General features: G+C 41.2%; 1 protein-coding gene across 3 annotated transcripts in view; it reads left to right on the forward strand.

Moving 5' to 3' along the window:
• Positions 1–12,500, forward strand: part of LOC109886008 (transforming acidic coiled-coil-containing protein 2) — a 129,318-nt gene that overhangs the window by 101,442 nt on the left and 15,376 nt on the right. For 2 of the 3 annotated variants that reach the window (XM_031804941.1, XM_031804942.1), the window contains 3 exons: positions 4,072–4,230; positions 4,441–4,517; positions 11,400–11,443. In XM_031804941.1, coding sequence (XP_031660801.1) covers positions 4,072–4,230; positions 4,441–4,517; positions 11,400–11,443 — 280 coding nt within the window. The remainder of the gene's footprint in view (positions 1–4,071; positions 4,231–4,440; positions 4,518–11,399; positions 11,444–12,500) is intronic. The other variant, XM_031804943.1, reaches the window with a different exon arrangement.

The raw sequence follows: 12,500 nt of genomic DNA on the forward strand, positions 1-12,500 counted from the left end.
GGGAGGTAGAGGGGGGGTAGAGGGAGGTAGAGATAGCGGGAGGGAGGTAGAGGGATGTAGAGGGAGGTAGATAGAGGGAGGTAGAGATAGAGGGAGGTAGAGGGAGGTGGGTAGGTAGAGGGAGGTAGCGATAGAGGGAGGGAGGTAGAGGGAGGTAGAGGCAGGGTAGATGGAGGTAGGGATAGAGGGAGGTAGAGATAGAGGGAGGTAGAGGGAGGGAGGTAGGTAGGTCGAGGGAGGTAGAGATAGGTGGAGGGAGCGAGGGAGAGGGAGCGAGGTAGAGGGAGCGAGGTAGAGGGAGCGAGGTATAGGGAGCGAGGTAGAGGGAGCGAGGTGGAGGGAGCGAGGTGGAGGGAGGGAGGTAAAGGGAGCGAGGTAGAGGGAGCGAGGTGGAGGGAGTGAGGTAGAGGGAGCGAGGTGGAGGGAGCGAGGTGGAGGGAGCGAGGTAGAGGGAGCGAGGTGGAGGGAGCGAGGTAGAGGGAGCGAGGATAAAACAAGCTGAATATATATATAATAATTATAATTCCCTTCTCCCGGCTGCATGCTCAGAAGCACCTCTCACTCACACGGCTGTCAGATATCTCAGTTCCTATTAGCCAATGCCTGTTAAGTAATCAGGTCCTTCTCACAGGCTACAAGTGAAGACAGACACATTTGGGACGCAACTGCGCGGGTCCTTATAGAATTCCGAGGCGCATATTGAAATGTTGGAAGAACTGTCCACATTTACTTTTCAACACAGAATATCCGCATGTGCGCACTCTCTCAAATCGTTTGTAGAAAATATCCTTTCGATTTTATTCAGCTTTGTTCAATTGTATTCTTCATACTGTAAAATAATGCCACGGAATTATAAGCTAATCTTGTCTGCTAAATGAACTAGTGTAGCCCACAGCGATGTGGCATAGTCAGATCAGGACCTAACAAAAGGACAACTCAGAGTATGCTATTCTGTTCTTCTGAAATAGATTACATTTTCTTCATATCATAATGTTTATTTTAGACCTGTTTAAAGTAAATGGATTTATTGTGATGGTGTAGAATATATTACATGGATTTATTGTGATGGTGTAGAATATATTACATGGATTTATTGTGATGGTGTAGAATATATTACATGGATTTATTGATGTGTAGAATATATTACATGGATTTATTGTGATGGTGTAGAATATATTACATGGATTTATTGTGATGGTGTAGAATATATTACATGGATTTATTGTGATGGTGTAGAATATATTACATGGATTTATTGTGATGGTGTAGAATATATTACATGGATTTATTGTGATGGTGTAGAATATATTACATGGATTTATTGTGATGGTGTAGAATATATTACATGGATTTATTGTGATGGTGTAGAATATATTACATGGATTTATTGTGATGGTGTAGAATATATTACATGGATTTATTGTGATGGTGTAGAATATATTACATGGATTTATTGTGATGGTGTAGAATATATTACATGGATTTATTGTGATGGTGTAGAATATATTACATGGATTTATTGTGATGGTGTAGAATATATTACATGGATTTATTGTGATGGTGTAGAATATATTACATGGATTTATTGTGATGGTGTAGAATATATTACATGGATTTATTGTGATGGTGTAGAATATATTACATGGATTTATTGTGATGGTGTAGAATATATTACATGGATTTATGTGATGGTGTAGAATATATTACATGGATTTATTGTGATGGTGTAGAATATATTACATGGATTTATTGTGATGGTGTAGAATATATTACATGGATTTATTGTGATGGTGTAGAATATATTACATGGATTTATTGTGATGGTGTAGAATATATTACATGGATTTATTGTGATGGTGTAGAATATATTACATGGATTTATTGTGATGGTGTAGAATATATTACATGGATTTATTGTGATGGTGTAGAATATATTACATGGATTTATTGTGATGGTGTAGAATATATTACATGGATTTATTGTGATGGTGTAGAATATATTACATGGATTTATTGTGATGGTGTAGAATATATTACATGGATTTATTGTGATGGTGTAGAATATATTACATGGATTTATTGTGATGGTGTAGAATATATTACATTACATGGATTTATTATGATGGTGTAGAATATATTACATGGATTTATTGTGATGGTGTAGAATATATTACATGGATTTATTGTGATGGTGTAGAATATATTACATGGATTTATTGTGATGGTGTAGAATATATTACATGGATTTATTGTGATGGTGTAGAATATATTACATGGATTTATTGTGATGGTGTAGAATATATTACATGGATTTATTGTGATGGTGTAGAATATATTACATGGATTTATTGTGATGGTGTAGAATATATTACATGGATTTATTGTGATGGTGTAGAATATATTACATGGATTTATTGTGATGGTGTAGAATATATTACATGGATTTATTGTGATGGTGTAGAATATATTACATGGATTTATTATACTTTTTAAAATGTAGATGTTCCAAAGGTCTGCATCAGTGGCTTGTAGGCTGTGTGTGGAAGCCAGGAGATGCTAAATGTGTTTATGTTAATTAACAGTCAATTACCGGCTGACCGGCACAACCCCGTGCTGCTACCCTATTCCTATCCCTCCCCCAGCAATACCGCCTCTTTCCCTTACCTGGACCCAATCACAGCCAAGCTGTTGCAGCTTCAGCCAATCACAGGGCCACAGCTCTGGGATTGACGATTGCTTATGTTGCTACCAGCTGCCCAAATCTCTAGGAGCATCATTGCAGGGAAAAATCTAAGAGGGATCCTTGGGACGTCTAACTCTGATGTAACCCCATTGAAGTTCACATTTCAAACAGTTAAATTAAGGGTTAGATAAAGGTTATGGTTAACGTTAAGGTTAAGGTTAGGGTAGGGGTTACGGTTAGGTGTAGGGTAGGGGTTAGGTAAAGGTTATGGTAGGGGTTAAGGTTAAGTTTAGAGTAGGGTAGGGGTTAAGGTTAAGTTTAGAGTAGGGTAGGGGTTAAGGTTAAGTTTAGAGTAGGGGTTAGGCAAAGGTTAGGTTAGGGTAGGGGTTACGGTTAGGTGTAGAGTAGGGTAGGGGTTAGGTAAAGGTTATGGTAGGGGTTAAGGTTAGGTTTAGAGTAGGGGTTAGGCAAAGGTTAGGGTAGGGGTAAGGTTAGGTTTCGAGTAGGGAAGTCCCAAGGATCCCACTTTGTAGCTACCATCATTGCAGAGGCTGCCTCATTTTGCATATAGAGTTTGTCTGTGGTGTGGGGGCATCTTTCTGATCCAATACGATGCTACATAGGGGTTTGGTTTAGTTCAGGATCCTATAAAGAGTGTATTATGTTGTCTGTAGGGTTTTAAATGCAGGTAACTTTCCCTGTTGTTGTTTTACAGGAAGGATTCCAGATGTCCTGCTGATTCCCTGCTGATTCCCTGCTGATTCCCTGCTCATTCCCTGCTCATTCCCTGCTGATTCCCTGCTGATTCCTGCTGATTCCTGCGGATTCCCTGCTGATTCCTGCTGATTCCCTGCTCATTCCCTGCTGATTCCCTGCTGATTCCCTGCTGATTCCCTGCTGATTCCCTGCTGATTCCTGCTGATTCCCTGCTCATTCCCTGCTGATTCCCTGCTCATTCCCTGCTGATTCCCTGCTGATTCCCTGCTGATTCCCTGCTGATTCCCTGCTGATTCCCTGCTGATTCCCTGCTGATTCCTGCTGATTCCCTACTCATTCCCTGCTGATCCCCTGCTGATTCCCTGCTGATTCCCTGCTGATTCCCTGCTGATTCCTGCTGATTCCCTACTCATTCCCTGCTCATTCCCTGCTGATCCCCTGCTGATTCCCTGCTGATTCCCTGCTGTTTCCCTGCTGATTCCCTGCTGATTCCCTGCTGATTCCCTGCTGATTCCGGAATCTTCCCACTGGGTTTTTGGAAAAACCTGGGGATTCTGGGAAAGCTACCAGAAACCACCATTAGATCAACCAGATACCTAACCAACTGTCTGTACCTGTCTCTCTCCCCCCTCCTCTTCCTCTTCCACTTCCCTGACGCGTGACCTGGGCAGCAGAGAGACAGAGAAGTGATGTCATCAACAGTGGACAGGGACAGCATGGTGACCAAGAATTGCCTTTACACCCGGACGGCGAGCTACGGAGATGGGGAGAAGGAGAGCCCCTACCTACCCAAAGACCTAGATTACTCTCTGGGCATCGCACGAGAAGAGGTGCCCCTCTACCCACACCACCCACACCGCTCACTACTGTCAAATTCATATCCATTGTAGGAGTGTTACTGTGTTGGAGGAACAGGTTGACATTCAGTAGTAGTCATATTCATACGAATGTTTACCTTATACAGACGGATCCCTTCATAGTTTTTCTCTTGATGTGTACGTGAACTGCACCTACTAAAGTTCTCCCTTCCTCCCTCTCAGATCGTGTCCAAGGAGAAGGAAGTACTGGAGTGGCAGAGGAAGTACGAGGACAGTCGACAGGAAGTGCTGGAGATGAGGTGAGAGAATCAACGGTCAGTCACGCCTACCCTCTTAGTAAAAACGTTTCCAAAAGGGTTCTTCAACTGTCCCCATAAGATAACCCTTTTTTTGTTCCAGGTAGAACACTTTTTGTTTTAGGTAGAACCCCTTTTTGTTCCAGGTAGAACCCTTTTTTGTTCCAGGTAGAACCTTTTTTGGTTTCAGGTAGAACCCTTTTAGGATCCATGTAGAACCCTCTGTGGAAATGGTTCTACATGGATCACAAAACGGTTCTACCTGGAACCAAAAAGGGGTTCTTCAAAGGGTTCTCCTATGGGGACATCCAAAAAGAACCCTTTTAGGTTGTAGATATCACAGTTTTTTTTGTAAGAGTGTAGTTCAGATTAACTAGGGGATTTATTTCATTAGGCTGATTGGCCCCAACGATAAAGAGGGTTAAGTAGCTAAGAGGGGAGGCAAGGCTAATCCACCCGCTTACCTCTCTATCCGACAACACCAAAACAAAGCTGTCTGAAATAGACTGAGCGCATGCGTCCAAAAGCATTGCAGTTGTGTGTGCTGATGTTATGTCTACAAGCTGATCTGCTCCGACGTACAGTAAATGCAGTCTTTGTAAATACTATAGTTCCTGTTTCATGCTACTAGTTTTCTTTCTTGACATGTAGGAGCCTTCCTTCTGCTGCCCTCATCTCACCCAAACCAAGCATTTAGGAGCCTTCCTTCTGCTGCCCTCATCTCACCCAAACCAAGCATTTAGGAGCCTTCCTGCTGCCCTCATCTCACCCAAAACAAGCATTTAGGAGCCTTCCTTCTATTGCCCTCATCTCACCCAAAACAAGCATTTAGGAGCCTTCCTTCTATTGTCCTCATCTCACCTAAAACAAGCATTTAGGATCCTTCCTTCTATTGCCCTCATCTCACCCAAACCAAGCATTTAGGAGCCTTCCTTCTATTGCCCTCATCTCACCCAAACCAAGCATTTAGGAGCCTTCCTTCTATTGCCCTAATCTCACCCAAAACAAGCATTTAGGAGCCTTCCTTCTATTGCCCTCATCTCACCCAAAACAAGCATTTAGGATCCTTCCTTCTATTGCCCTCATCTCACCCAAAACAAGCATTTAGGAGCCTTCCTTCTATTGCCCTCATCTCACCCAAAACAAGCATTTAGGATCCTTCCTTCTATTGCCCTCATCTCACCCAAACCAAGCATTTAGGAGCCTTCCTTCTATTGTCCTCATCTCACCCAAACCAAGCATTTAGGAGCCTTCCTGCTGCCCTCATCTCACCCAAAACAAGCATTTAGGAGCCTTCCTTATATTGTCCTCATCTCACCTAAAACAAGCATTTAGGAGCCTTCCTTCTGCTGTCCTCATCTCACCCAAAACAAGCATTTAGGATCCTTCCTTCTGCTGTCCTCATCTCACCCAAACCAAGCATTTAGGAGCCTTCCTTATATTGCCCTCATCTCACCCAAAACAAGCATTTAGGAGCCTTCCTTCTATTGCCCTCATCTCACCCAAAACAAGCATTTAGGAGCCTTCCTTCTATTGTCCTCATCTCACCTAAAACAAGCATTTAGGATCCTTCCTTCTATTGCCCTCATCTCACCCAAACCAAGCATTTAGGAGCCTTCCTTCTATTGCCCTCATCTCACCCAAAACAAGCATTTAGGAGCCTTCCTTCTATTGTCCTCATCTCACCCAAAACAAGCATTTAGGAGTCTTCCTTCTATTGCCCTCATCTCACCCAAAACAAGCATTTAGGAGCCTTCCTGCTGCCCTCATCTCACCCAAAACAAGCATTTAGGATCCTTCCTTCTATTGCCCTCATCTCACCCAAAACAAGCATTTAGGATCCTTCCTTCTATTGTCCTCATCTCACCCAAAACAAGCATTTAGGAGCCTTCCTTCTATTGCCCTCATCTCACCCAAAACAAGCATTTAGGATCCTTCCTTCTATTGCCCTCATCTCACCCAAAACAAGCATTTAGGAGCCTTCCTTCTATTGCCCTCATCTCACCCAAAACAAGCATTTAGGATCCTTCCTTCTATTGCCCTCATCTCACCCAAAACAAGCATTTAGGAGCCTTCCTGCTGCCCTCATCTCACCCAAAACAAGCATTTAGGATCCTTCCTTCTATTGCCCTCATCTCACCCAAAACAAGCATTTAGGATCCTTCCTTCTATTGCCCTCATCTCACCCAAAACAAGCATTTAGGAGCCTTCCTTCTATTGCCCTCATCTCACCCAAAACAAGCATTTAGGATCCTTCCTTCTATTGCCCTCATCTCACCCAAAACAAGCATTTAGGAGCCTTCCTTCTATTGCCCTCATCTCACCCAAAACAAGCATTTAGGATCCTTCCTTCTATTGCCCTCATCTCACCCAAAACAAGCATTTAGGAGCCTTCCTGCTGCCCTCATCTCACCCAAAACAAGCATTTAGGATCCTTCCTTCTATTGCCCTCATCTCACCCAAAACAAGCATTTAGGAGCCTTCCTTCTATTGCCCTCATCTCACCCAAAACAAGCATTTAGGATCCTTCCTTCTATTGCCCTCATCTCACCCAAAACAAGCATTTAGGAGCCTTCCTGCTGCCCTCATCTCACCCAAAACAAGCATTTAGGATCCTTCCTTCTATTGCCCTCATCTCACCCAAAACAAGCATTTAGGATCCTTCCTTCTATTGTCCTCATCTCACCCAAAACAAGCATTTAGGAGCCTTCCTTCTATTGCCCTCATCTCACCCAAAACAAGCATTTAGGATCCTTCCTTCTATTGTCCTCATCTCACCCAAAACAAGCATTTAGGATCCTTCCTTCTATTGCCCTCATCTCACCCAAAACAAGCATTTAGGATCCTTCCTTCTGCTGCCCTCATCTCACCCAAAACAAGCATTTAGGAGCCTTCCTTCTATTGCCCTCATCTCACCCAAAACAAGCATTTAGGATCCTTCCTTCTATTGCCCTCATCTCACCCAAAACAAGCATTTAGGATCCTTCCTTCTATTGCCCTCATCTCACCCAAAACAAGCAGTGGAAGATTTAAACAGATGCCTGAAGAGGTCTTTAGTTGGCCTCGTCCAACTCACTTTTGTGGGATGTGACTGTCAAGGAATTTTGGATGACGGTAATTGGCCAGCCAATTTTTATTTATTTATTTCACCTTTATTTAACCAGGTAGGCTAGTTGAGAACAAGTTCTCATTTACTATTGCGACCTGGCCAAGATAAAGCAAAGCAGTTCGACAGATACAACGACACAGAGTTACACATGGAATAAAACAAACATACAGTCAATAATGCAGTATAAACAAGTCTATATATGATGTGAGCAAATGAGGTGCGATAAGGGAGGTAAAGGCAAATAAAGGCCATGATGGCGAAGTAAATACAATATAGCAAGTAAAACACTGGAATGGTAGATTTGCAATGGAAGAATGTGCAAAGTAGAAATAAAAATAATGGGGTGCAAAGGAGCAAAATAAATAAATAAATTAAATACAGTAGGGAAAGAGGTAGTTGTTTGGGCTAAATTATAGGTGGGCTATGTACAGGTGCAGTAATCTGTGAGCTGCTCTGACAGTTGGTGCTTAAACCTAGTGAGGGAGATAAGTGTTTCCAGTTTCAGAGATTTTTGTAGTTTGTTCCTGTCATTGGCAGCAGAGAACTGGAAGGAGAGGCGGCCAAAGAAAGAATTTGTTTTGGGGGTGACTAGAGAGATATACCTGCTGGAGCATGTGCTACAGGTGGGAGATGCTATGGTGACCAGCTGAGATAAGGGGGGACTTTACCTAGCAGGGTCTTGTAGATGACATTGAGCCAGTGGGTTTGGCGACGAGTATGAAGCGAGGGCCAGCCAACGAGAGCGTACAGGTCGCAATGGTGGGTAGTATATGGGGCTTTGGTGACAAAACGGATTGCAATGTGATAGACTGCATCCAATTTGTTGAGTAGGGTATTGGAGGCTATTTTGTAAATGACATCGCCAAACTCGAGGATTGGTAAGATGGTCAGTTTTACAAGGGTATGTTTGGCAGCATGAGTGAAGGATGCTTTGTTGCGAAATAGGAAGTCAATTCAAGATTTAACTTTGGATTGGAGATGTTTGATGTGGGTCTGGAAGGACAGTTTACAGACTAACCAGACAATAACAGCCAGTCTCCATAATACCTGTTTGAATAGCAGTTAGACGCTCCTTTTATCCTGACTGCAAGAGCTGCTATAAAAATAGAATGAATAAAATGGCCGTCTCCATTCAAGTCTATGATGGCTTAATGGGTGGACTGGAAGCCGTTGGGCGTCTCCCCCCATGATGGCTTAATGGGGGGACTGGAAGCCGTTGCAAGTGTACCCATAGGAACAAAGCAGGAAGTGCATCAATATGTGCTGTGATTTGTTGATTCAACTCAACTGACATTAACAAAAAAAATACATTGACCAACATCAGTTAACATCATTTGAATGAACATTCTACATTACCATGGAAATGATTACATCACAATACCAGGCAGCCATTGTCAGTGAACACATGAGTTTACTAATCAAATTGCAGTGGTGTAAAGTACTTAAGTAAAAATACTTTAAAATACTACTTAATTTGTTTTTTGGAGGGTATGTGTACTTTACTATTTATATTTTTGACAACTTTCACTTTACTACATTCCAAAAGAAAATAATAGTTTTTAGTACATACATTTATACTTTTTTCCCTGACCTTGTTTTTGAAAGAAATGCAAATCTATTGTCCATTTACAATAACATCAAATTGATCAGAAATACAGTGTAGACATTGTTACTGTTGTAAATGGCTATTGTAGCTGGAAACGGCTGATTTTTTATGGAATATCTACATAGGTGTGCAGAGGCCCATTACCAGCAACCATCACTCCTGTGTTCCAATGGCACGCTGTGTTAGTTAATCCAAGTATATCATTTTAAAAGGCTAATTGATTAACTGATTAAAGAAGCCATAAAACTGGCCTTTAGACTACTTGAGTATCTGTAGCATCAGCATTTGTGGGTTTAATTACAAGCACAAAATGGCCAGAAACAAATAACTTTCTTCTGAAGGCTATTCCATGCGAAAATTTTTATAAATACGTTTTTAATGTTGTGAATGACTGTTGTAGCTGGAAACAGCAGGTTTTTCAATGGAATATCTACAGAGGTGTACAGAGGCCCATTACCAGCAACCATCACTCCTGTGTTCCAATGGCACGTTGTGTTAGTTATTCCAAAATGTATCATTTTAAAAGCAAAAGCAATTTTTCGCATGATCAGACCAGAGGACATTGCTCCAAAATGTACGATATTTGTCCCCATGTGCAGTTGCAAACCGTAGTCTGCCTTTTTTATGGTGGTTTTGGAGCAGTGGCTTCTTCCTTGCTGAGCGACCTTTCAGGTTATGTCGATATAGGACTCGTTTTACTGTGGATATAGATACTTTTGTACCTGTTTTCTCCAGCATCTTCACATGGTCCTTTGCTGTTGTTCTGGGATTGATTTGCACTTTTCGCACCAAAGTACCTTCATCTCCATGAGACAGAACGCGTCTCCTTCCTGAGCGGTATGACGGCTGCGTTGTCCCATGGTGTTTATACTTACGTACTGTTTGTACAGATGAACGTGGTACCTTCAGGCATTTGGAAATTGTTCCCAAGGATGAATCAGACCTGTGGAGGTCTACAATTCTTTTTTCTGAGGTCTTGACTGATTTCTTTTGATTTCCCATGATGTCAAGCAAAGAGGCACTGAGTTTGAATGTAGGCCTTGAAATCCATCCACAGGTTCACCTCCAATTTACTCAAATTATGTCAATCAGCCTATCAGAAGCTTCTAAGCTTTGACATAATTTTCTGGAATTTTCCGAGCTGTTTAAAGGCACAGTCAACTTAGTGTATGTAAACTTCTGACCCACTTACAGAAATAATCTGTCTGTAAACAATTGTTGGAAAAATGACTTGTGTCATGCACAAAGTAGATGTCCTAACCGACTTGCCAAAATTATAGTTTGTTTACAAGAAATGTGTGTAGTGGTTGAAAAACGAGTTTTAAAGACTCCAACCTAAGTGTATGTAAACTTCCGACTTCAGCTCTATTCTGTTTGTGTGTGCATGTATATATATATCTAGATTTTTACAGTTATTATATTTTCTTGTCAGTCTTGATCCGTAACCATCGGTTACACAGCGATACAGTACTGGTACCAGCCCTATTTTTGAGTCATAACATTGTGCGTGATGGACCGACGCAAAGAAAAACTCAACTGGTGTTTTGACCTCCAAGAACTCATATGTGTCTTTCAGAAACAACTGGTGTTTTGACCTTCAAGAACTCATATGTGTCTTTCAGAAACAACTGGTGTTTTGACCTTCAAGAACTCATATGTGTCTTTCAGAAACAACTGGTGTTTTGACCTACCTATCCAAGAACTCATATGTGTCTTTCAGAAACAACTGGTGTTTTGACCTTCAAGAACTCATATGTGTCTTTCAGAAACAACTGGTGTTTTGACCTCCAAGAACTCATATGTGTCTTTCAGAAACAACTGGTGTTTTGACCTACGTATCCAAGAACTCATATGTGTCTTTCAGAAACAACTGGTGTTTTGACCTACGTATCCAAGAACTCATATGTGTCTTTCAGAAACAACTGGTGTTTTGACCTACGTATCCAAGAACTCATATGTGTCTTTCAGAAACAACTGGTGTTTTGACCTACGTATCCAAGAACTCATATCTGTCTTTCAGAAACAACTGGTGTTTTGACCTACCTATCCAAGAACTCATATGTGTCTTTCAGAAACATGCTCATGCCTTATGCTAATGAAACAAAGTGTTGAATATTTGTATTTTTTATTTTTATTTATCAATTCATCTTTTGCCGTTTGTGGTTCACAGGAGAATCGTGTCAGAGTATGAGAAGACCATTGCACAGATGATTGGTGAGTGTTTCTCTGACAGCTACAGTCATACTGTCCCATCCCCAGCGAAGCTCAGGGGTTTTAATACACGCTTTACAATTATTGTCTTGAACGTTACGACAACATTTAGATCTGTGCCTAAATAAAACATATCCAATGTAATTATTTGACATGAGAGGGCCATAAACAACTCACTATTTAACATCACAGAGGATTTAACATCACAGAGGATTTAACATCACAGAGGATTTAACATTTAACATCACAGAGGATTTAACATCACAGGGAATTTAACATCACAGAGGATTTAACATCACAGAGGATTTAACACCACAGAGGATTTAACATTTAACATCACTGGGGATTTAACATCACATGGGATTTAACATCACAGGGGATTTAACATCACCGAGGATTTAACATTTAACATCACATGGGATTTAACATCACCGAGGATTTAACATCACCGAGGATTTAACATTTAACATCACAGAGGATTTAACATCACAGGGGATTTAACATCACAGAGGATTTAACATCACAGGGGATTTAACATTTAACATCACAGGGGATTTAACATTTAACATCACAGAGGATTTAACATCACAGGGGATTTAACATCACATGGGATTTAACATCACAGGGGATTTAACATCACAGAGGATTTAACATCACAGAGGATTTAACATCACAGGGGATTTAACATCACAGAGGATTTAACATCACAGAGGATTTAACATTTAACATCACAGAGGATTTAACATCACAGGGGATTTAACATCACAGAGGATTTAACATCATAGGGGATTTAACATCACAGGGGATTTAACATTTAACATCACAGGGGATTTAACATTTAACATCACAGGGGATTTAACATCACAGGGGATTTAACATCACAGAGGATTTAACATCACAGGGGATTTAACATCACAGAGGATTTAACATCACAGAGGATTTAACATCACAGAGGATTTAATATCACTGGGGATTTATCATCACAGAGGATTTAACACCACAGAGGATTTAACATCACAGGGGATTTAACATCACAGAGGATTTACCATCACAGGGGATT

Source organism: Oncorhynchus kisutch, linkage group LG25 (assembly GCF_002021735.2).
Source record: "Oncorhynchus kisutch isolate 150728-3 linkage group LG25, Okis_V2, whole genome shotgun sequence".
Taxonomy (NCBI): Eukaryota; Metazoa; Chordata; class Actinopteri; order Salmoniformes; family Salmonidae; genus Oncorhynchus; species Oncorhynchus kisutch.